General features: G+C 38.0%; 1 protein-coding gene across 1 annotated transcript in view; it reads right to left on the reverse strand.

The window, feature by feature from the left end:
• Nucleotides 1-26398, reverse strand: part of DNAH2 (dynein axonemal heavy chain 2) — a 456831-nt gene that overhangs the window by 428075 nt on the left and 2358 nt on the right. Inside the window, exons 4-5 of the mRNA XM_053719507.1 lie at nt 24143-24253; nt 20802-21040 (exon numbers count right to left, since the gene is read on the reverse strand). Coding sequence (XP_053575482.1) covers nt 20802-21040; nt 24143-24253 — 350 coding nt within the window. The remainder of the gene's footprint in view (nt 1-20801; nt 21041-24142; nt 24254-26398) is intronic.

Raw genomic sequence — 26398 nt, forward strand, 5'->3', positions numbered from 1 at the left:
TTAGATAAAAATTATATTTAACTTAGGGGGTGTTAGGGTTAGGGTTAGAATTAGCTTAAGGGGTTAAAAAATGTATTAGAGTAGCGGTGAGCTCCGGTCGGCAGATTAGGGGTTAATGCTTGAAGTTAGGTGTCGGCGATGTTAGGGAGGGCAGATTAGGGGTTAATACTATTTATTATAGGGTTATTGAGGCGGGAGTGAGGCGGATTAGGGATTAATACATTTATTATAGTAGCGGTGCGGTCCGGTCGGCAGATTAGGGGTTAATAAGTGTAGGTAGGTGGCGGCGACGTTGGGGGTGGCAGATTAGGGGTTAATAAATATAATATAGGGGTCGGCGGTATTAGGGGCAGCAGATTAGGCGTACATAGGGATAACGTAGGTGGCGGCAGTGTACGGAGCGGCAGATTAGGGGTTAAAAAATTTTAATAGAGTGGCGGCGATGTGGGGGGGCCTCGGTTTAGGGGTACATAGGTAGTTTATGGGTGTTAGTGTACTTTAGAGCACAGTAGTTAAGAGCTTTATAAACCGGCATTAGCCCAGAAAGCTCTTAACTACTGACTTTTTTCTGCGGCTGGAGTTTTGTCGTTAGATTTCTAACGCTCACTTCAGCCAAGACTCTAAATACCGGCGTTAGGAAGATCCCATTGAAAAGATAGGATAAACAAATGGCGTAGGGGGATCTGCGGTATGGAAAAGTCGCGGCTGCAAAGTGAGCGTTAGACCCTTTCCTGACTGACTCTAAATACCAGCGGGCGGTAAAAACCAGCGTTAGGAGCCTCTAACGCTGGTTTTGACGGCTACCGCCAAACTCTAAATCTAGGCCACACATTACATAGCTTACACTTATACATGCATATACACACACACACACACACTACATAGCATACACTTATACATACATACATATACACACACACTACATAGCATACACTTACACATGCAGAGACACACACACATTACATAGCTTACACTTATACATGCAGATACACATTACATAGCATACACTTATACATGCATATACACACACACACACACACACACTACATAGCATACACTTACACATGCAGAGACACACACACATTACATAGCTTACACTTATACATGCAGAGACACACACACATTACATAGCTTACACTAATCCATGCAGATACACACTACATAGCTTACACTTATACATGTAGATACACACACACACACACTACACAGCATACACCAATACATGCAGATACACACACACTATATAGCTTACACTTATACATGCAGATACACACACACATACTACACAGCATACACTTATACATGCAGATACACACAGACTACATAGCATACACTTATACATGTAGATACACACACACTTATACATACAGATACACACACACTACATAGCTTACAATTATACATGCAGATACACACACTATATAGCATACACTTATACATACAGATATATACACACACACTACATAGCTTACACTTATACATGCAGATACACACACACACATGAATACATACAGATACACACACACACACTACATAGCTTACTCTTATACATGCAGATATACAAACTACATAGCATTCAATTATACATGCAGATACACACACACACTACATCATATATGGGTATCTGTAATTCATTTTATGATGGCCTGGGGTTGGCAAGCACATTAGCTGGCAGTCTGAGGCTGCCACTGTTCGTTACCCTGGCACTGCTCATCGTATAAAACTGAAGGCATGCTAGTATTATCACCAGGGGTAAGACATCATCACTACCAGAGGTTAGAGGTCACCAGCCTTCTTACTCCTGCGTAACCCACACACCATTCCTTTTCCACAGTGGATCTAACAGGTATCTAATCTTGGGAGAGAAAAGCCAGCTGCTATTGAGTATGGGCCCAATAGAATTTAAAAAAAAGCACCCCGGGACAGACCACTAAAATCGGGACTGTCCCGCGAAAATCAGGACAGTTGGAGGCTATGAAACACCAAATAAACAAATACAATTATATCAATGACAGCAGACAACTGTCAGTAATTAGGTTACAGTAACATTGGAAGGCATCACAGGACAATAGGAATCTGTTAAGAATTTAGAGCTGATGTCTTCATATAAACAAAAAACAGTGTATTGAACTAAAGAAAATAATACCTGCTCACATATATTGACTTAAGCGAACAACTATGAAATAAAGAGGTTTTAAAACTCTAGAATCATAAACCAGAAAGTAAGCTAGGGTTTCCTTTGAGATAAATAGGATCTGGCTAAGTTAACCAATTCCGGCTTTATAGAAAAAATGATATTCCCCTGACTGCCCAAGACAAACACAGCCACAGAGACTCTGTTAATGAGCTGCTCAAGTTTAAATAAGTCATTCTCAGCTAAAAGCCGAGGAGCATTTAGGTGGCTTGCAAACAATCCCCAGTTTTAGCAATTGAGAGAAAACGTAGAAAAGATCTGAGCGTCCCTCCGTTCCATAAAACAATAATGTCATGGTGCAGAAGCTCTGAACTCCAGCAAAACTTGTGCTCCTCAATTTAAACAGGGCCAGAAGAAGCCAGAGATCTCTTGAGCGTGGAAACAGTTCCCCCAAGTCAAGGCGACTCCTCCAGAGCACTGGGTATGGTAATAGGAATGGGATCAATAGTAGCAGAGTGCCCACTGGAACAATAGGACTGCAGTTCCTAAAGTAGGGCTCAATGGTGAGTATCTAAGAGTTTGCAAATCTCGACTAGCAGTGTCTCCATAGAACTCAACGTAGTATGCAGCAATCAGAAAGGCTCAACACATTGTAGACCTTGAAGCATATACAGAGTAGGGAATAAGGCAGTGACAAGCAGGATAGCACTGCTACTCCTGGTGGATATCCTGGATCAGTGTTTGGTCAAGACCATCGCTATCTTCCACTTAGGCATTATTAGTCGCAGAACACTGAAGCTGGACCAAAAAAGAAAGGCTATCCTGACTCTTAAATACTGAAGGAAGCGATATCCACAAAAAATATATACTGGATGCACCAGAAATCTAAAGATATTTAGTAGATAAGGCTCAACTCATTCGCCAGCTCTTGGTGTTGCAACCTGTCATGGCAACCACCAGGAAGTTCCCCATGGCCGGTATTTTTAATGTTAAGGTCAAAGGTGAAAATAAAGATTAAATATAGAAATAGAGATTCTTTAATGGTCATTCTTCTTCTAAGTGTGTTGGAATCTAAGAAAAAAAACAATGATCATTTAAAATCATTCCCAGTAGCTTTAATTCTTTATTCATGCTGTATGAATATTTATGCAAATGTATGCTAATGAGCATAGCTGGTATTTTTTCCAGAAAAGGTGGAAACCCTACTCAGCCTTCTGTTCCTGCATTTTTCATTGACTCTGGCTGTCATTCTGTGACTGTGGTATAAGAAGCACAGTACCACAGGTTTAGCCTCAGATCATAGGGTGAGGTTTACATTTGATGAGGCACAAGGGGACAGGCCATTGTGCAAGTTGAGCAATTACTCCAACCCTGGTGATTAATAGGAGGTCCACTTGACCTCAGGGCTGTTTACTTCTCGCAATAAGTATGATACATACTTTGATTATGTTGGTTGAAAAATAATATATTCTAGCCTGAATTATAGTTGTCATAATACCAACACAGTCTTAAATATAATTTTTAATATTTTTTGTGGATAAAAGGGCTTGCAAAGGCAAACATACCTTAAAAAAAGCGCAAAACTGAAACACGTTAATCACCTGACCAAACTGGGAGTGTTTTGCACGTCCTCATCCACACTGAGATTGTCTCAAGCGGTAACTCAAAACTTTGACACAAACAGAAGCATATGATGATATTGTTTCACAGTAGTTGGGGAGAACAAAGTTGCAATAATATCCAATATATCATACCGCCAGCAGAATGGACTGTTAGAGCCCAGGGTACCATTCCAGCATAACCATTGTGGAGCTAGTGAGTTTGAAAAAAAGGTGGAAATACTGCACAGATGAGAAGGTGAAGGTAATAAATAGCATCTACTTTTACCTTTTGGATATAACTGGATACAAGAAAGTGTATTTACCATATTGTGACTCATTTTAAAGACTAGCACTTTACCAGATGAATACGTTAAAAACTAAGGCCGGCCCCCAATGTGGGCTGGCTGGGGTGGATCCACACCTCCAACAGACCCACTATTATACACAATTACCCTATTCTCATTGAGTTCTTCTCGCAATGGGACAAACTACTAGCAACAAGCACCCATGTTACATCCAGGCCGTCCCCATTGACCCCCCCAATAAACAATCCCGAGCTCCCTTTCCTCCCCCCTCACCAGAACGATCCCCGATATGCCCCCAAACTACCTACACATACATGGAAAAACATCACTGAGAATGGAAAACTTAGTGCAAAACAAAAGCTTAATGAAAGAGAGGACTGGATCTCCTCTTCTTGGTACATCCATACACAATTATCTCATTATTTAAGCTCACATAAACAAAAAAGAAACCTCATAAGACCCCTCACAGCGTACAAATCTCTTTGCTTGTTGCCTTTTACACCGCACCACACCATTTCTACCATCTATAGGATTCTATCGAACACAGGGAAGGGACTAATGATATCCCCTCTTACTGCCATAAATGGCTACAGGAACTAGGCAACGATATAACCATTAAAGATTGGAGAAACATTTTCAGACAGCACAAAAGGGTATCGGTCTCAGCCAGAATACAGGAGATGAACTACAAGTTTCTGTCTAGGTGGTACCTCACTCCACAGAGAATACAGAAGATTTACAAACATACTAGCAACAAATGCTGGCGAAACTGTGGCGAGACCACTGACCTTTTGCACATATGGTGGGCTTGCCCTAGACTAGATCTCTACTGGAATAACATCATAACACACATGAATAAAACACTCTCGTCACAACTCCCGATTAGCCCGCACATCCTGCTCTTACACAACCTATCAAAACTCAAAGACAATGCTAAAATTTCTTTACTGTATATAATGATAAGCAGTGCTAAAATATTAATCCCACAGCGATGGAAATCTCAAAATACACCCACAATGGCCATGTGGACGGACCAAGTTGATGCGTTACTAGCTCTGGAAAGATATCATTTTCTCAGGACAGGAAAAATAGGTACACATGAACAGATGCTCATGAGGTGGAATGCCTCTAAAACTGAACAACCTGACTAACGGATTTGATAAATCTGTAACCCACACTACAAAGGAATCATGACCCCTCTCATTTTCCCCCCTCCCTGCACCCTCCGCAGACCCAACCCACCTGCACTCGACAACAACCTAGAATAAACGAAAAGATGTATGAACATTCTGACAAACTATTTCCCACATAAGATCAATGTAGGTCCTACATATCCCAATTCTCAATGTTATTCGTATCGGACCTAACTGTATTTTTTGTTGTATTTAATCATCTCAAATCACCATGTCTCCGCTCCCTCTACTCCATGCACCCACAAAAGGGTAAACTCCCTATAACAAAGAACATTAGTGAAATGGTGTACTGGGACAGCTCACCATGCAACTGGACTATTAGACTCTATTACTATTAAGGAAGGGAGAGGAGATCTAGCAAAATCAATATACCAAAGGTTACAATTGATATGTATACTTTTCTCTGTATTGCTATACAGAGTAACCTTATTTTTCTGTATTGTATTTGATTCCTTAATAAAAGATATTTAAAACCAAAATAAAAAACAAAAACCTAAGGCCGACATCATCAGTTCACATCGGATCACAATTGGATCCATATTGCAATTCTATCCACATAGAGGTATCTTACTTTTAAAACTTGACACTATATATTTCCATTGATCCTACAGGATAACTAGAGTATTATATTTTAACTCTTTGAAAGCAAGCACTTCTGAGATAATCGTAATATTTTCTAGCATTCTTTGGTGCTTTTTATTGATTTAGCATATGTGTTGTTTGACCTTATTTGTCTATTTTAAGACACAGGTGTCTATTATGTCAGATCTACTCTTAATAAATGTATTTTAGATTTTATTTACTATTGATTTTTTTATAAATTGTATTTCATACTTTTTGTGCTTCCTATTTTTAATTCATCATCTAAATATACCTATTGCCCATAATGCAGGCCTAGGCAAAAGTAACCCTTAGCTTCCATAATGTCGCTAGAACAAAAGAAAAATCTGACATCTTTGTGGTGAAAAAATCATGATAGTAGATTAAAGGCTGTGAAAAATTATCTGTCTGTTGAGATTGATTAAAGGGATACTGAACCCAAATTTTTTATTTCATGATTCAGATAGAGCATGCAATTTTAAGCAACTTTCTAATTTACTCCTATTATCAATTTTCTTCATTTTCTTACTATCTTTATTTGAAAAAGCAGGAATGTAAGCTTACGAGCCGGCCCATTTTTGGTTCAGACCCTGGATAGCCCTTGTTGATTGGTGAATACCATTTAGCCACCAATCAGCAAGTACAACCTAGGTGCTGAACCAAAGATGGGCCGGCTCGTAAACTTACATTCCTGCTTTTTTAAATAAAGATATCAAGAGAACGAAGACAAATTGAAAGTAGAAGTAAATTAAAAAGTTGCTTAAAATTGCATGCTCTATCTGAATCATGAAAGAAAAAAATAGGGGGTTCAGTATCCCTTTAATGGAATAGTCTTGTAAAAATTAAACTGTAAAAAGTAATTGTGAATCTATATATGTTGTCTATTTATTACAATGTGGGTGTGGCCTACTTTATGTGGGCCGTACGAAACGCCAAATAAGACGGCGAGTTAATGAACACATATATAATATAGAAAAAAAGATGACAAATCACAGTGTTCCTAAACATTTTTTGGAATGCCACAGACATAACCCTAGCTCTCTCAAAGTTCAAGTTATAGATAGAGTTCCTATAACTAAACCTAATCGCCTTTTAGAATTGAGAAAGTTGGAGACTAAATGGATTTATAAACTAAACACATTACAACCATATGGTCTCAATATAGACATAGACGTAGCAGCATTTGTATAAAAACTTATATAAACAATCAAATGAAAATAAATACAATGAATAAAAATATTTAATTCATACTGTTTCTTAACTTATTTTTAATTATTAATTTTTCAATTTTAAATTTTCTAATTATTAATTTTTTAATTTTTTAATTTATTTAATATAATAATAACATCTTTTTAATATAGAAAATTAGATTAAAATTTTTAATATAGAAAATTAGATTAAAATTTATATCCAGGTATGTAATTCATTGTGTGATATATTATGTGTGTATGCTTAATAATACTAGTTTAATATGTGCTTTTAAATAATTTTATTACGATCTAAACTTATCAAATCTATAGGAATGTGTAATTTTAATATCTTAATAGTATAACTCATAATATGGTACATATCAGGTAGTTGTAATATATATCAAATAAGGGACATTATGGTTTTAAAAAACGTTTATGAGCAGGAGCATAAAATAGACGGCCAGCGTACAATGTGATATAAACTGCAAATATTAATAATATCAATAACATCTCAGCTCATAGATATATATATATATATATATACATTTTTTAGAGCAATCATGGGCATTTGAAAATAAAAGATGTTATCTTTAATTAGGTATAGAATTTGTGCTCTGATAGTCAATAGGAAATATAACCTAATTATAACATAATTTGATCCAGAGCTACTATTAGTAACTTTGTAAGAATATCACAATATATCAGATCGATAATATGTTATATTTCTGATTGCTAAAATATATATAATATGTTATATTTTTTGTTTTACATGTGAGTTACATATTGTGTTTTTTAATAAGGTATGCTTTGATCGTTTTCTTTATAACATATGCTGCTGAGAAATGGCAGCGTTTCTGTTGTGTGGCTAACAAACAAATACACATATGGAGTATGGCAATTGGTTCTAAAAATCACGCCCTCTATTATTTGGTTGGCCATTGGTGTGCAACAACACAGAGGACTATATGGACGTTATGATTGGCCGGACAGGCACACCCACGAATCCAATTGGACACTTGCCCTTTAAAAGTAGAGGGCGGTAAGAAAAATCATATCTGACTTTATCCTTTGAAAAAGCCCAGCCGCTGACTGGGGGAAACACGTTAGGAACCGGCAGACAGGTCCGACGCTCAGACTCCTATTTGATCCGCTCCCTCCCATTGGCAGACAGGCAGCTAGCAAGGGCATCCGGAAAGCCCTGCTACAGAAGCCGGTTTTGTGCATATCAACATCCGGGGACACTGACTTTCCTAGGTAGCAGTGTGGAGCGGTCATACAAGTGGAGGAAAGAGAGTTGAACTCTGATTGCCTTTTTTAATCTCACTTCTAGTAAGTACATCTTATTTACGTGTGCAAATGTTGTTAATACAAATCTACACTTGAATCCTTTGTGCGCTCTCTCTTCTTTTTTTGCATGTACTACTATCCCTATGACTGAGGTTTGGATTTACCCTGTCTGATTGGAGCTGCACAAAACGGGATTAAAGGTTTTACTCATCTTAAAGAGACATATCACCTTGCACTTGTTGTTTTACTTTCTATAAAGGAAAGTAATGAGAACTTTCATGGGAAAATACTAGAGGTACTGTTGAATATAAATATAAACAGTGTGCAATATCTTTGTTTTACAGGTGGTTTTCTGACAAATCTTTTCTACATAAGTTTAATTTACGGTCAAGTAATTCTTTTTTAATGTTACATTTTTTTTAATGTTAAAATTCCTTATAATCAATTTGTACATATTAAGCTGTTAAGTTAAGGTGCTGCTATATATTTTTTCTGCTATATATATTTATATCAAAGGTGCTATTGTGGATTTTACATTTGATCAATTTGTTTTTATGCAATTTGTTTTTATGTGATTTTAGAATTTTTAATATCTATATATATATTTTTATATATATTTTTCTATATTTATCCACTCATTATTGTCAAGATACACATACAGTTATAGTCCTTGTGGATACTGAGTCAGTTCATATAGCGCAATTTACTTTTTTCTCTGTTGTAAAAATTAAACTGTCATGATTCAGATAGAGCATGCAATTTTAAGCAACTTTCTAATTTACTCCTATTGTCAATTTGTCTGCGTTCCCTTGGTATCTTTATTTGAATGTAAGCTTAGGAGCCAGCCCATTTTTGGTTAAGTACCTAAGTAGCGCTTGCCGATTGGTTGCTACATTTAGACACTCACCAATCAGAAAGTGCTACCCATATTCTGAACCAAAAACGGGCCGACTCCTATGCTTAGATTTTTGCTTTTTCAAATAAAGAAAGAAAGGACAAATACAAATTGATAATAGGGGTAAATTAGAAAGTTACTTAAAATTATATGCTCTATCTGAATCATGACAGTTTAATTTTGACTAAACTATTCCTTTAATGGCTCCAATAAAAACTTTGCCTATGTTGTCATGCTTGGAGTTCTTTCAAAAACAAAAGATTGTGGGTTATCATTACCACTATATTTTAGTCTAATTGTGTGTGTGTGTGTCAACTCCTTTCATTAGTAGCCTTGTTACAGAGTGGCAAAATATAGTAGCACTTTATAAATTATATTAATACATTTCTTCAGAAATAGGTTGTTTTCTGAGTGGTCAAATCAAACCACTTTTGGCAGTGGCCAATATTCATAAATAATTCAGAAAACTCTTCAACAGAATGAAGCTTTCTGTTTACTGTGTAATCCTAGGGAGCGGATTCATTGGGATTTCAAAAAGCCTTTTTCTCAGTTTAGTGAAAAAGATCAATAGATTAACAAATAAATTAGAGAGATTTTTCTTGCTGGGAATTACACTAAATTCTTTGTAAATGTAGGCTGCTGTGAGGGTTATTATTGAACGATTAAGACATGACTGCAAGAACTGAATGAAAAAATATCTATGTAGCAGAGTTTGTATCTTTAAAGGGATATTCCGGTCAAAATTTAAATGCAAATAGATGAATGACATCTTTGAATAGAAACATATTTGTAATAGACGTATTAGAAAAAACGATTCAAGTAAACGCTATCACAGTTTTGTGTTAGCATTTTTCTCTGCACCTGCATGTGAAGGATAGCTGTATAGTCTCAGTGCACCAGCATTTTTAATATTGCAGCTGTTCAGAGCACTAGTGGGGTTTGTATAATGTCAGCAATTAACAAATTGAGTCATTAGCAGATGATACAAGCACATTAGGCTCTCTAAGAAAGTGCTGTGTTTAAAATGCTGGTGCACGGAGCATATTTACATACACATTTGAAATAGCTATAGCTTTTGTTGGAAGCATTTTTGCTAATACATGTATATTACAAAAATGCTTTTATTTAAAACTGAAATGCATCCATGTGTCCCTTTAACTGGGGCAATATTTGCAACTGTAAATATTAAAACTTAAAAGAGACAGTAAAGTCAAAATTAAACTTAAATTCATTGGATAGAGCTTGAAATTTTCATACACTTTATAATTTACTTCTGTGATTAATTTTGATTAATTCTTTTTTTATCCTTTGTTAAAAAGTAATCCTAGGTGAGCTCAGGAACATGCACGTGTCTCTAGCCATCTGCCAGCAGTGTTTGCAACAATGTTTATAGCAGTCAGTTGCTGCCATACAGCTAGATTACGAATTTTGAGCGCTATAGGGATTTTAACGACTGCCACAAAAGCAGCGTTATTTCACCTCCCTATAGCGCTGGTATTACGAGTTCTAAAAAAGCAGGCTTGTGCAAACGAAATGGTTGCGTTGAGCTCCATACTGCACCGAAAACAAGCGCTGCTTTGACGATTTCGCCGCCACTATACTAAAGTTATTAACCACTAAAGCTCTGGCCTCCCACATCACTACCACTAAATAAATCAATTAACCCCTAAACCTAACCCTAATGTAACCCTAAGCCTAACACCCCCTAACTTTAACATAATTAAAATACAGCTAAACTAAAGTTACAATTATTAACTAAATACTACCTATTTAAAACTAAACACATACTTACCTGTGAAATAAAACCTAAGCTAGCTACAATCTTAGGTTTTAATTTTATTTCACAGGTAAGTTTGTGTTTATTTTAACTAGGTAGACTAGTTAGTAAATAGTTATTAACTATTTACTAACTACCTAGTTAAAATAAATACAAACTTACCTGTGAAATAAAACCTAACATTACAAAAAAAAATAAACACTAAAATTACTAAAAAAATATCAAAATTACATAAAAAACAAACACTAAATTACAAAAAATAAGAAACCAAAAAAAAAAAAAAAAGAATTACACCTAATCTAATAGCCCTATAAAAATACCCCCCCCCCTCCAAATAAAAACCTCCTAGCCTACAATAAACTACCAATGGCCCTTAAAAGGGCCTTTTGTAGGGCATTGCCCCAAAGATAACAGCTCTTTTACCTGTAAAAAAATACAAACACCCCCCTACAGTAAAACCCACCCATCCCCACAACCAACCCCCCCAAATAAAATAACTATCTAGAAAAAACCTAAGCTCCCCATTGCCCTGAAAAGGGCATTTGTCTGGGCATTTTCAGGGCAATGAGGAGCAATGGAACAGCCAATAGGATGAGAGCTCAATCCTATTGGCTGATTGGAACAGCCAATAGAATTTTAGCAGCTCTAATCCTATTGGCTGATTGAAATCTTTCAGCCAATAGGAATGCAAGGGACGCCATCTTGGATGGCGTCACTTGCATTGAAGTTCCAGTTTACGGCGGCGACCGTATAAAGAGGATGCTCCGCACCAGATGTCTTCAGGATGGACCCGCTCCACGCAGGATGAATGAAGATAGAAGCTGTCGTCTGGATGAAGACTTCTTGCCGCCTGGATGAGGACTTCGCTGGATGGATGAAGATAGAAGATGCCGCCTGGATGAAGACTTCTTGCTGCATGGATGATGACTTCGCCGGCTGGATGGATCCCTCAAGCGGGACTTCAAGAACTGTAAGTGGATCGTCGGGGTTAGTGTTAGGTTTTTTTAAGGTTTTTTTGGGTGGGTTTTATTTTTTGTTTAGGGTCTGGGCATGTAAAAGAGCTAAATACCCTTTTAAGGGCAATGCCCATACAAATGCCCTTTTCAGGGCAATGGGGAGCTTAGTTTTTTTTTATAGTTATTTTATTTGGGGGGGTTGGTTGTGGGGGTGGTGGGTTTTACTGTAGGGGGGGTGTTTGTATTTTTTTTACAGCCCCACAAAAGGCCCTTTTAAGGGCCATTGGTAGTTTATTGTAGGCTAGGGTTTTTTTTTTATTTTGGAGGGGCTTTTTTATTTTGATAGGGCTATTAGATTAGGTGTAATTATTTTTTATTTTTGATCATTTGTTTCTTATTTTTCATAATTTAGTGTTTTGTTTTTTTTGTAATTGTTATTTTATTTTTTTTGGTAATTAGATGCGTTTTGTCATTTTTAGAGTAGTGTTAGGTTAGGTAGTTTAGTTTAATTTAATTTGTAGTTAGTTTAATTGTAGTTCAATAATTATCTTAGTTTAATTGTTAGTTTAAAATGAATTTATTTAATTTGACAGGTAAGTTTTAATTTAATTTAAGATAGGGAAATTGTAATTTTAATATAAAGTTAGGGGGTCGTTAGGTTTAGGGGTTAATAGTTTATTTTAGTATATTTCGTTGTGGGGGACTTGCGGTTTAGGGATTAATAGGTTTAATAGGTTTATTAATCTCATATTGTGGGGGATGACAGATTAGGGGTTAATAATATTCAAATAGTGTTTTTGATGCGGGAGGGCGGCGGTTTAAGGGTTAATAACTTTATTATAGTGGCGACGATGTCGGGGAGCGGCGGAATAGGGGTTAATATATGTTAATTGTGGCAGCAATGTCGGGAGCGGCAGATTAGGGGTTAATACATTTATCGTAGTGTTTGCGATGCGGGAGGACCTCAGTTTAGGGGTTAATAGGTAGTTTATGGTGTTAGTGTACTTTGTAACACTTTAGTTATGAGTTTTATGTTACAGCTTTGTAGCATAAAACTCATAACTGCTGACTTTAGATGGCGGTACGGATCTTGGGGTTATAGAGTGAACCGCTCACTTTTTGGCCTCCCAGGCAAACTCATAATACCGGCGCTATTGAAAAAGGACTTTTTTAAAAGTGCGGTACTGACGTTGCGTGACAGGCTAAAAGGTGTGCGGTACACCTATACTGACAAGACTCGTAATAGCAGAGTTAGGGAAAATGAAGTGTTATGGGCCGTTACATATCGGTCTATGGGAACTGTATGTTCCCTGTAAATATATATGTATATGAATATATACATGTGTTAATATGTATATATACACATATTAACACATAAATAAATAAATAAATATATATATATATATATATATATAAAATCATATATATATATATATATATATATATAATTATATATATATATATTTACATTTGCTGCCCATCGCTGCATGACAAGCCCTTTCGCTGCGCTAGTTCTCATACCGTGTCTGACAGCATGAGAACGAGGCTCCCATTGGAGCCTATGGAAGTGCGCTCTCATGAGAGCAATGCTTCCGTGCAATGCGAAAGCGAGGTCATATTTGCATTGCACCTAACTCATAATACCAGCACATATTTGCGTGCACTAGTATTACAAAGTTGAGAGCAAATATAATTTTAGAACTTTGAAGAAGCACTTCTTTACAGAAAACATAATTTATGCTTACCTGATAAATTTATTTCTCTTGTAGTGTGTTCAGTCCATGGGTCATCCATTACTTATGGGATATATTCTCCTTCCCAACAGGAAGTTGCAAGAGGATCACCCAAGCAGAGCTGCTATATAGCTCCTCCCCTCACATGTCATATCCAGTCATTTGACCGAAACAAGACGAGAAAGGAGAAACTATAAGGTGCAGTGGTGACTGGAGTTATAATTTTAAAATTTAGAACCTGCCTTAAAAAAAAAAAGACAGGGCGGGCCGTGGACTGAACACACTACAAGAGAAATAAATTTATCTGGTAAGCATAAATTATGTTTTCTCTTGTTAAGTGTGTTCAGTCCACGGGTCATCCATTACTTATGGGATACCAATACCAAAGCTAAGTACACGGATGATGGGAGGGACAAGGCAGGAACATTAAACAGAAGGAACCACTGCCTGTAGAACCTTTCTCCCAAAACCAGCCTCCGAAGAAGCGAAAGTGTCAAATTTGTAAAATTTGGAAAAAGTATGAAGTGAAGACCAAGTTGCAGCCTTGCAAATCTGTTCAACAGAGGCCTCATTCTTAAAGGCCCAGGTGGAAGCCACAGCTCTAGTGGAATGAGCTGCAATTCTTTCAGGAGGCTGCTGTCCAGCAGTCTCATAGGCTAAACGTATTATGCTACGAAGCCAAAAAGAGAGAGAGGTAGCCGAAGCCTTTTGACCTCTCCTCTGTCCAGAGTAAACGACAAACGGAGAAGAAGTTTGTCTAAAATCTTTAGTTGCCTGTAAGTAGAACTTCAGAGAACGGACCACGTCTAGATTATGCAAAAGACGTTCCTTCTTTGAAGAAGGATTAGGACATAATGATGGAACAACAATCTCTTGATTGATATTCCTGTTAGAAACAACCTTAGGTAAAAACCCAGGTTTAGTACGCAGAACTACCTTATCTGAATGAAAGATCAGATAAGGAGAATCACAATGTAAGGCAGATAACTCAGATACTCTTCGAGCCGAGGAAATAGCCATCAAAAACAAAAATTTGCAAGATAAAAGCTTAATATCAATGGAATGAAGGGGTTCAAACGGAACACCCTGAAGAACTTTAAGAACCAAGTTTAAGCTCCACGGAGGAGCAACAGCTTTAAACACAGGCTTAATTCTAGCCAAAGCCTGACAAAAGGCCTGGACGTCTGGATGCTCCGCCAGACGTTTGTGTAAAAGAATAGACAGAGCTGAAATCTGTCCCTTTAGCGAACTAGCGGATAAACCCTTTTCTAAACCCTCTTGTAGAAAAGCTAATATCCTAGGAATCCTAACCTTACTCCATGAGTAACTCTTGGATTTGCACCAATATAAATATTTACGCCATATCTTATGGTAAATTTTTCTTGTCACAGGTTTCTGAGCCTGTATTAATGTATCAATAACCGAATCCGAAAACCCACGCTTTGATAGAATCAAGCGTTCAATTTCCAGGCAGTCAGCCTCAGAGAAATTAGGTTTGGATGGTTGAAAGGACCCTGAATTAGAAGGTCCTGCCTCAGAGGAAGAGACCATGGTGGACAGGACGACATGTCCACTAGGTCTGCATACCAGGTCCTGCGTGGCCACGCAGGCGCTATCAGAATTACCGATGCCCTCTCCTGTTTGATCCTGGCAATCAGCCGAGGTAGCAACGGAAATGGTGGAAACACATAAGCTATGTTGAAAACCCAAGGGGCTGCTAATGCATCTACCAGCACCGCTCCCCCGGGTCCCTGGACCTGGATCCGTAACAAGGAAGCTTCGCGTTCTGGCGAGATGCCATAAGATCCAGATCCGGTTTGCCCCAACGACGAATCAGTTGAGCAAATACCTCTGGGTGAAGTTCCCACTCTCCCGGATGAAAAGTCTGGCGACTTAGGAAATCCGCCTCCCAGTTCTCTACGCCTGGGATGTGAATCGCTGACAGGTGGCAAGAGTGAGACTCTGCCCAGCGAATTATCTTCGAGACTTCCAACATCGCTAGGGAACTCCTGGTTCCCCCTTGATGATTGATGTAAGCCACAGTTGTGATATTGTCCGACTGAAATCTGATGAACCTCAGCTTTGCTAACTGAGGCCAAGCCAGAAGAGCATTGAATATTGCTCTTAATTCTAGAATGTTTATTGGGAGGAGTTTCTCCTCCTAAGTCCACGATCCCTGAGCCTTCAGGGAATTCCAGACTGCTCCCCAGCCTAGAAGGCTGGCATCCGTTGTTACAATCGTCCAATCTGGCCTGCGAAAGGTCATTCCTTTGGACAGATGAACCGGTGACAACCACCAGAGAAGCGAATCTCTGGTCTCCTGGTCCAGATTTAGCAAAGGGGACAGATCTGAGTAATCCCCGTTCCATTGACTGAGCATGCATAGTTGCAGCGGTCTGAGATGCAGGCGCGCAAATGGCACTATGTCCATTGCCGCCACGTTCACTTTCCACCCATGCGACCTCAGAAATGCTAAAACTATCTCTGTATGAGACTTTGCATTCTGAAAACTTGACGCTTGTATCAGAATGTCGTCTAGGTACGGAGCCACCGCTATGCCTCGTGGTCTTAGTACCGCCAGAAGTGAGCCCAGAACCTTCGTAAAAATTCTCGGGGCCGCGGCTAACCCGAAGGGAAGAGCCACAAACTGGTAATGCCTGTCTAGAAAGGCAAACCTCAGGTACTGATAATGATCTTTGTGAATCGGTATATGAAGGTAAGCATCCTTTAAGTCCACCGTGGTCATATATTGACCCTCTTGGATCATGGGTAGGATGGTTCGAATGGTTTCCATCTTGAACGATGGTACCCTTAGGAATTTGTTTAAGATCTTTAAGTCCAAGATTGGTCTGAAGGTTCCCTCTTTTTTGGGAACCACAAATAGATTTGAGTAAAATCCTTGTCCCTGTTCCGATCGCGGAACTGAGTGGATCACCCCCATGATTAAGAGGTCTTGTACACATTGTAGAAATGCCTCTCTCTTTACTAGGTTTGTCGATAACCTCGAAAGATGGAACCTCCCTTGTGGAGGAGAGGATTTGAAATCCAGAAGGTATCCCTGAGATATAATCTTTAACGTCCAGCGATCCTGCACATCTCTTGCCCAAGCCTGGGCAAAGAGAGAAAGTCTGCCCCCCACTAAATCCGTCTCTGGATAGGGGGCCCTGACTTCATGCTGTCTTAGGGGCGGGAGTAGGCTTTCTGGCCTGCTTGCCCTTGTTCCATGACTGGTTGCCTTTTCAACCTTGTCTGTAACGAGCAGTAGTTCCTTCCTGTTTTGGAGCGGAGGAAGTCGATGCTGCTCCTGCCTTGAAGTTACGAAAGGCACGAAAATTAGACTGTTTGGCCTTTGGTTTGGCCCTGTCCTGAGGAAGGGCGTGGCCCTTACCTCCCGTAATGTCAGCAATAATTTCCTTCAAGCCGGGCCCGAATAAGGTCTGCCCTTTGAAAGGAATGTTAAGAAGTTTAGACTTGGAAGTTACATCCGCTGACCAGGATTTAAGCCAGAGCGCTCTGCGCGCCTGTATGGCGAATCCGGAATTTTTAGCCTTAAGTTTGGTTAGATGTACTACGGCATCTGAAACAAACGCATTAGCTTGCTTAAGGGTTCTAACTTTGCTCAAGGCCTCATCCAACGGCTCTGTGCGAATCGCCTCTTCCAGAGACTCAAACCAGAATGCCGCTGCAGCCGTGACAGGCGCAATTTATGAAAGAGCCTGCAATATAAAACCCTGTTGAACAAACATTTTCTTAAGATAACCCTCTAATTTTTTATCCATTGGATCTGAGAAAGCACAGCTATCCTCCACCGGGATAATGGTACGCTTGGCTAACGTAGAAACTGCTCCCTCCACCTTAGGGACCGTCTGCCATAAGTCTCGTGTGGTGGCGTCTATAGGGAACATTTTTCTAAATATCGGGGGAGGGGAAAAAGGCACACCGGGTCTATCCCACTCCTTACTGATAATTTCTGTAAGTCTTTTTGGTATAGGAAAAACGTCAGTACACACCGGTACCGCATAGTACCTATCCAACCTACACAATTTCTCTGGAATTGCCACCGTGTCGCAATCATTCAGAGCCGCTAATACCTCCCCTAGTAACACACGGAGGTTCTCAAGCTTAAATTTAAAATTTGAAATTTCTGAATCCGGTCTCCCCGAATCAGAACCGTCACCGACAGAATGAAGCTCACCGTCCTCATGTTCTGCAAGTTGTGACGCAGTATCAGACATGGCTCTTGTGTCATCAGCGCGCTCTGTCCTTAACCCAGAGCTATCGCGTTTGCCCCTTAATTCGGGCATATTATATAATACTTCTTTCATAACATTAGCCATATCATGTAAAGTGATTTGTAAGGGCCTAGATGTACTAGGTGTCTCAATCCTACGCATCTCCCGAGCGGGAGACGCAGGTACTGACACGTGAGGAGAGTTAGGCGGCATAACTTCCCCCTCGTTGTCTGGTGATAGCTTCTTTATCGGTACAGATTGACTTTTATTCAAAGCAATATCAATACAATTGGTACACATCGTTCTATTGGGCTCCACATTGGCTTTTGAACATGATGAACAAACAGTTTCCTCTGAATCAGACATGTTTAAAACAGACTTAGCAATGAAACTAACAAGCTTGGAAATCACTTTCAATAAGTTTTACAAGCAATATAAAAAACGCTGCAGCGCTTCAAAAATACAGATATAATTAAACAATTCTTAACAAGAAGTGTACTATTAGCAGAGGATTGCACCCATTAGCAAAAGGATGATTAACCCCTCGATACCCAAAACGGATAAAACAGATATCAATTAAGATTTAACGCTTTTAATCACAGTCAGCACACTGTCACAGATCTGCTGTGACTGATTACCTCCCTCACAAATGAAATTTGCAGACCCCTGAGCTCTCTAGAGACGTCCTGGATCAAGGAGGAAGAAGCAGAAAGACTGTGCAATAATTTTAACTGCGCAACAAAGCGCTAAAACAAGGGCCCTCCCACTCCAATAACAACAGTGGGAGCCCTGATATAACGGTTTCCATGCAGAAAAATATGTTAGCCATGTGGAAAAAATCATGCCCAAAGCGATTTATCACCAAAGTACCTCACAAAAAAACGAATAACATGCCAGTAAACGTTTTATTAAAAAACAACAGTTTTCAATGTCATGCAAAGCTATCACTAAGCCTGCTACCAGTCGCTACCACTGCAGAGAAGGCTTAAGTATTATTTCAGTGTTAACAGTATTTTCTCAGTCAAATTCTAGTCCCTAGAATATAACTCGACTGCGCATACATTTATCAGCCTGATACCAGTTGCTACTACTGCATTTAAGGCTGTACTTACATCATACGGTAACAGCAGTATTTTCTTAGTCAATTCCATTCCCAGAAAATAAAGTACCGCACATACCTCATTTGCGGAGGACCCCGCATGCTACTCCCAGTCTGAAGTTACCCCACTCCTCAGAATGTCGAGAACAGCCAGTGGATCTTAGTTACGCCTGCTAAGATCATAGATAAAAAACGCAGGCAGTTTCTTCTTCCAAATACTGCCTGAGATAGAAAAACAGCACACTCCGGTGCCATTTAAAATAACAAACTTTTGATTGAAGAATAGTTAATAGTTAAGTAAAAACTCCAGCTCCTCTCGCAACCTCCTTCTTTGTTGAGGGTTGCAAGAGAATGACTGGATATGACATGTGAGGGGAGGAGCTATATAGCAGCTCTGCTTGGGTGATCCTCTTGCAACTTCCTGTTGGGAAGGAGAATATATCCCATAAGTAATGGATGACCCGTGGACTGAACACACTTAACAAGAGAAAAGGATGCTGATTCGTGGAACGGAGTGAGAACAAAGCAGTGAGACAATAGCTGTGAGGACAAAGATTGTTAGAAATGCATACAGCTATCCTAAGAATTAACGGTTCAGTAAATACTTTAATACTGTAATATAAAATGCTTAATTGTGCCTAGTACAACAACTTTGCAATATACTTTATTTGTTTTGCCCCCTTTTTTATTGCAATTTAAGTTTGAAAATTGTGGGTTTTCCAGTCCTGAAAACTGAAAGAACATATGAGAGTCTTTACAAACCTAACATTGCCGCATATCATTATTCCATTTGCATTATGTTATCTTATTATTTCTGCTGAAAGCAACCAATGGAGACTTTGTTAACACAATGCCATTGGTATGTACTGTCTACTGTAAACTCAAGTCTTGACTGGATTCTCCAAATAGGGAAAGTGGTGGGTGGAGTTTAACCATTGAAAAATAATTGCAGCAAATAAGGTTAACATACTTTTTGCTCATAAAAAAAAAGATGAAAATCTCAAGAATAGTTAAAATGCAGTCAAATTTAAGGTTACTCTTCCATTGCTCTATTTTAAAGGGATACTAAACCCAAATAGTTTCTTTCATGATTCAGATAAAGCATGAAATGTTAAGCAATTTTCTAATTTACTCCTATTATCAAATTTTCTTTGTTCTCTTGCTATCTTTATTTGAAAAAGCAGGAATGTCAGGTTAGGAGCCGGCCCATTTTTGGTTCAGCACCTGGATAGAGCTTGCTGATTGGTTTGCTACTTTTATCCACCAATCAGCAAGCGCTATCCAGGTGCTAAACCAAAAATGGGCCGGCTCTTAATCTTACATTTCTGCTTTTTCAAATAAAGATAGCATAAGAACGAAGAAAAAATGATAATAGGAGTAAACTAGAAAGTTGCTTAAAATTGCATGCTCTATCTGAATCATGAAAGAAAAAAAATGGGCTTAGTATCCCTTTAAGTATTGGTCTCACTGTGTATAGAGAGATAAGATACGGCAGATTTTGTGTAAATATAGAGATAAGCTAATGAGGTCTGCTCTCCCTGGAAGTACACACAGAGAGAGCTATTTTACACACAAAAATAAATTGAGAGGAGTAATTCCCCATGCACTTTATACTAATATAGTAAGTCACTATAAAAACATTAAGGGGGGAACTATTTTACATTACACTGTCCCATTAAGGTGCACTGCCCAGTTGATGCCATCTAAACTCCTACTGTAATATGATTTCCAAACCTAGCTACCTTACCTTATAGTCTCCAAGAGTAAACGTTTTATGCATTGTTCTCCTCCTCACATACCTGGATTTGTTTGGACAGTTTCTGGAAGGGTCCCACATAAGAGGACTTTGCCTTTTCCAAGATCTGCTCAATGTGTTTCACCCCTGGCTTGTCAAGCTGTTGGCTTATCCCAGATAGGTCTGTGCACCTGTCCCTCCAGAACTCAATTTCTTCCAGAGGCCCAGAGCTCTCACCCATCTCCACAGCTTCATGAGCGCTCAGGACCTCTTTGATCTGACGTGTCCAGTGGATCATGGCGGCTATGTGAGCGAGGATATATTATTTTTAGAAAGTACTTAACCAATCTCTTTTAATAGTAAGATACCAGTCATAATTACTATTATATGTATTTATTTCCCTTCTCCTTTTTTTCTGCTGTAGGTAAAGTAGACAATAAAAAATATAGAAATAAAATTCCTGAAATGGTGAAACATCAAGTGCGTGAAAACCTAATTTGAAATAATTGATCATTTAGTATCAGCCCTGGCAGCTTTTGTTGCTGTTATTCTGCATAATTATTTATGCTAATTTATGCTAATTAGCACTGCTGGCATTTTTTTATGGCAACCCTATATGCAACTAAAATAGATCATCAGAATATTCATTTATTATTGCAAACAAGTATCTAGATGTTTTGTTAAAAAAGGTGAACGGCCATTATAGTGGAAAGGTTACATATTCTACATAATTTGTTAGAACGTAATTTTATCACTAGTAACTAGGGATGGGCGAATGTTTTACAACATTCGAAAAATGAAACAAATTTTAACACATTCATTCGTTCATTTTGAATTTCGAATGTTTGTCCAACATCCGTTTAATGTTTTATATTTCTAGTGCTTTCTTTAAACGTAATATTCTATTCAAATTTTTCTAATAATTCGATTTGAATTATGCAATATTCAAATTAAAAAAATTGGAATCACTATATTTGTAATAGTATTTCTAATGCTCTCTTTAAATATAATATTCAAATTGATATATTTTTATCTATTATGTATCATTTTACTAAATTACCTCCCAAATTAACTATTGAACTTCTGAATAGTATTTGTTAAATTGAATGTTACATTAGAAATTTCGACTGTGGATATTCGATCTAATTATGAACATTCGAAAACGAAAGTAACAATCGAAAAATAACATTAGATAAACGAATTTTAATGGGTTTTCATTCCACAGGACTATTCGTTCTACCAAACGAATTGCACTTTCAGCATATTCACGACTTTGTGACTCTAAGGGGGTTGATCAATATCCTTTAGAACAATGTTATCTACTGATTTTCAATGTGAACGCACCATTAAAGTATATGGGGATTTTTGTAGATAAAGCATACGATACATTTTTCTATATAGTTGTGATTAATCCCCAAAATAGGTTAAACACATAGCTAAAGTACTGCTCAGGAGCCACAGAGAACTGCTGGTTGGGAGCATAAAAGGCCAGTGACTCAATCAGCAGTGGTAGTCGAACGACTCAGTTATGCAAGTGTTGCAGCTGGCTCACCGGCAGTTTCTACTTGGGACCAGCAGTTCTCTGTGGATCCCAAGTGGTACTTTACTTATGTGTTTAATCCAATTTTATAAAACATGTTAATAGCAACATTCCATTAATATTACTGTTAAAGGCAAATAAAAGTGAAAATCTTAAAATGCTCTGTGCCACACAATTTTAGTATTGCTCTTTTATTTGCATACAAATATGTATTTAACTCCTGCAAACAGCTTAAACATATAGTTAAAGTCAGCTCCAGATGCACTACTGGGAGCTAGCAGAACACATCGGGTGAGTCAATGACAAGAGCTATATGAGTCTAAACACCAATCACCAGCTAGCTCTCGGTAGTGCATTACTGCTCTGAAGCCTACCTAGGTATGGTTTTCAACAAAGAATACCAAGTGAACAAAATACATTTGAAATTAGAAGTAAAGTGAAAAAGTCTCTTAAAGGGATATGAAAAAACACTTTTTTTTTCATTATTCAGATAGCGAATACAATTTGAAAAAGAGTTTCCAATTTACTTCTATTATCAAATTTGCTTCATTCTCATGTTATTCTTTATTGAAGAGATATCTAGATAGGTAGCATGCACGTGTCTGGAGCACTACATGACAGGAAATAGTGCTGCCATCTAGTGCTCCTGCTAATGTATAACATTGGTGCAAAATTGCTGCCATATAGTGCTGTAGACACGTGCACACTCCTCAACTTACATCCCTGTTTTTCTACAAAGGATAACGGGAAAACAAAGACAATTTGATAATTGAAGTAAATTGGAAAGTTGTTTAAAATTGTATGCTCTTTCTGAATCATGAAAGAAAAAGTTTGGGTTTTATGCCCCTTTAAAATTGCGTGTTCTAGCTGAACAATGAGAGTTTAATTTTGACTTTCATGTCCCTTAAAGTGGAACAAATTGTGTTCATCACCTTAAAGGGACAGTGTACACTACAATTTTCTCCCTTTTGTTCCTAATGATACATTTTACCTGTTGGAGTGTATTAAATTGTTTACAAATAGCTAATTTACCTTTATTTTGGTATTTAAAAAATAGCTGTTTTGCCTGTGGTATCCCCACCTATACTGAAAGTTTCTATAGTTAAGTATTGGCTATAGAATACCTGAGTAAACATAGCCAGCAGAAGAAATTACACTGCCAGTGGGGGGTAGAAGAGATAAGTAATAAAATGTTGGTTTTCAATTGTTCTCTCTAATCATTGGGCTTTAGCGTACAGACAGAAGCATGTGTGTGTGTACAGAAATACAATAAGGAGATCCGATTTCCATAGAAACTCAACCCATTTTAATCGGTTGTGGTTTCAAAGAACAAAACTAACTATTTCATATAAAAAACAAACCTAAAGAAGCAATTTCTCATACATTTCATACTCTGCAACTGGTATGACAAGTAATTTGGAACACATTAAGCAAAAAGCTATTTCACAGTACACTGTCCCTTTAAGCAGTCATAAACATTATTTAATTAATTTACTGCCATGTTTTTCTTATGTGTCCTTTGAGGTCTGTGGAAAACCCTGGAAAAATCCCTTAGAAACTCCAAAGAAAAGATTGCTTCAAAATAATTTTCGGTTTCTTTTGACCAAATCAGAGTGTAAGAAAAACAGGTTTTACTATTCAAATGGGTGCACATCTAATAGATCGTAAACCAAAAACCGAGTTCTGATGCGGAAAGCTGTAATGTATTGAAGGGGGGGCTACATTATTAACCTTCCAACTCCATTGTCAGCAAGAACAGTAAGTAAAATGAATATCTGTGTCATAGACTTCCTTGTTGATTTATAGGAATATAAAGTTTAACATAGAATATATTTTCCTTGTAGTGTGTGAGCCTCAATACTTACTCTCCAGTCTCTGAACCAGCTCTTTATCCTTAACAGCTGCCTCAATTTCAAAATTCATGGCTTCAATCGGAATGTATAAGACGGTGTGACCCTGCAACTTGTATCTGGCATCTGTGATTAAGAGTAAAGCAATATTAAGGAATAGAAAGATTAGAGGTGCAGTGAGTGAAATCATGAGGGAAAGAGAGAGAGGGAGAAGGCAGAGAGAAAGAGACACAGGGGAATATTTATCAAGCTCCGTATGCTAAAGACCGCTGCTCCATAACTTGTCCGCCTGCTCTGAGGCCGCGGACAGAAATCAACACGATCGAATACGATTGGGTTGATTGACATCCCCTGCTAGCAGCCAATTGGCCGCAAATCTGCAGGGGGCAGCATTGCACCAGCAGTTCACAAGAACTGCTGGGGCAATGATAAATGCCAACAGCGTATGCTGTCGGCATTTATCGATGTGCGGCGGACATGATCAGTATGTGATAAGTCATACTCATAAGTACAAAAATAAAAGCATATTGTTCTCCTGATAATAAAAATAAAAGTAGTTTCCCCGCCTAAGCTAGTGGGCTGAACATGCGCATTCCATGGGCACGGCTGAAAGTTCTCCGCCAGGCCTTGTGTATTCTATAAACTTTTTCCTCCAGCAGATCTTGCTGTTTTTTCTCACAAACTTAAAGGGATATGAAACCCAATTTTTTTCTTTCATAATTTAGAAAGAGCATACAATTATAAACAACTTTCTAATTTACTTCTATTATCTATTTTGCTTCATTCTCTTGATATTCTTTGCTGCAAAGCATATCTAGATATGCTTAGTAGCTGCTGATTGGTAGCTGCACATAGATGCCTCCTGGGATTGGTTCACTGTGTGCATTGCTATTTCTTCATTAAAGTATATCTAAATAATAAAGCAAATTAGGTAATAGAATTAAATTGGAATGTTGTTTAAAATTATATTCTCTACCTTAATCATGAAAGAAAATGTTTGGGTATAGTGTCCCTTTAAAGGCGGCAAGATAGTGTCAAAATATGTTATTACCCTAATAAACACGCCTGTCAAACTCAAAGCATCGGACAGATGATAAATCAGAAGCATCAATGTCACGGATATCCTTATTTATCAAATGAAGACATTATTGTCTTCTTTTTGCAACTTTATTTATACCATTTCATTCCCGTCCATGAACAAGCATATTTCTCTAACGCTAATGCTTTATTTTTCATCTGTTAATATCCTTGAAATACTTAGATTTATACCTGAACAAACAATCATTTTCATAGAAATGTACTTTTCTTTTTAGACAAAAAAAATCTGATGTATGATATTTTCACATAGATTAATGTGGATTTCTAAAAATCATGATATGCTTACCTGATGTTCTTTTTTTTTTCAGAAGGATTATTAATGCTAGAATTTGTACATATCTTTGCCCATACAGTACTTGTATATTCATATATGTGTTATGTCAGAAATCTTTTGCAAACATATTCAGCATGTTCATTGTTACGTTTTATAATACCGTAACATCCCTTTGATTTCTATAGCATTTGCGTGCTGAAAGGTGGTGGATCTAAAGTTTGGTACGCTGCATCGGAATAGACACGAGCGTACGTGTTGAATGGTTGATACATTTCTAATTTGGTCGCATAGAGTCGTATGTGAGGGCGGATTACCAGTGATACGCTCAAATAACGCAAGCATCGATTTGCATCGAAGTGATCTCGCAGGAGTGAATGTTTTGTCGGAGTGTTCTACATTTTACAATGTTGATGCCGTGTTAACTACGGCGTATCAATTTAGCGTCTAATTTGATGCAGAATTACAGCGTATTCGCAGTTGAAGCTTTGATAAATGGACCCCTATATGCGGATATCTTGGTAATTTTGATTTACACTGGCTGTAGGATTTAATGTTCAAAGTGCCCCCCCCCCCCTGCTTCCTGATAACTTTGCTCTCCCAAGAGAAGTTTCCCTCTATAACTTTTAATGGGAGAGATTTTGCAACTTGCAGAGACAGGCCCTTTTTTATAGAATTCACAGCCCCTGCGAGTGTTCTTCATGTTCCATCCTGCTAAGTGTAGGTCACGGATGGACATCAACCTAACACTGGGGCCACAGGTCAATATTTTAGCATCCCTAAGGGCCGCATATAAACTTATGATTATAAGATACACAAATAATAATATACTTCCTAAAAAAAAGTTCAGGGCACAGGGGATTCAGATAAGGTTGCCCCTTTAGGGGGCTTTTTGAATTGTG

This window comes from Bombina bombina, chromosome 6, assembly GCF_027579735.1.
Source record: "Bombina bombina isolate aBomBom1 chromosome 6, aBomBom1.pri, whole genome shotgun sequence".
In the NCBI taxonomy this organism is placed as follows: domain Eukaryota; kingdom Metazoa; phylum Chordata; class Amphibia; order Anura; family Bombinatoridae; genus Bombina; species Bombina bombina.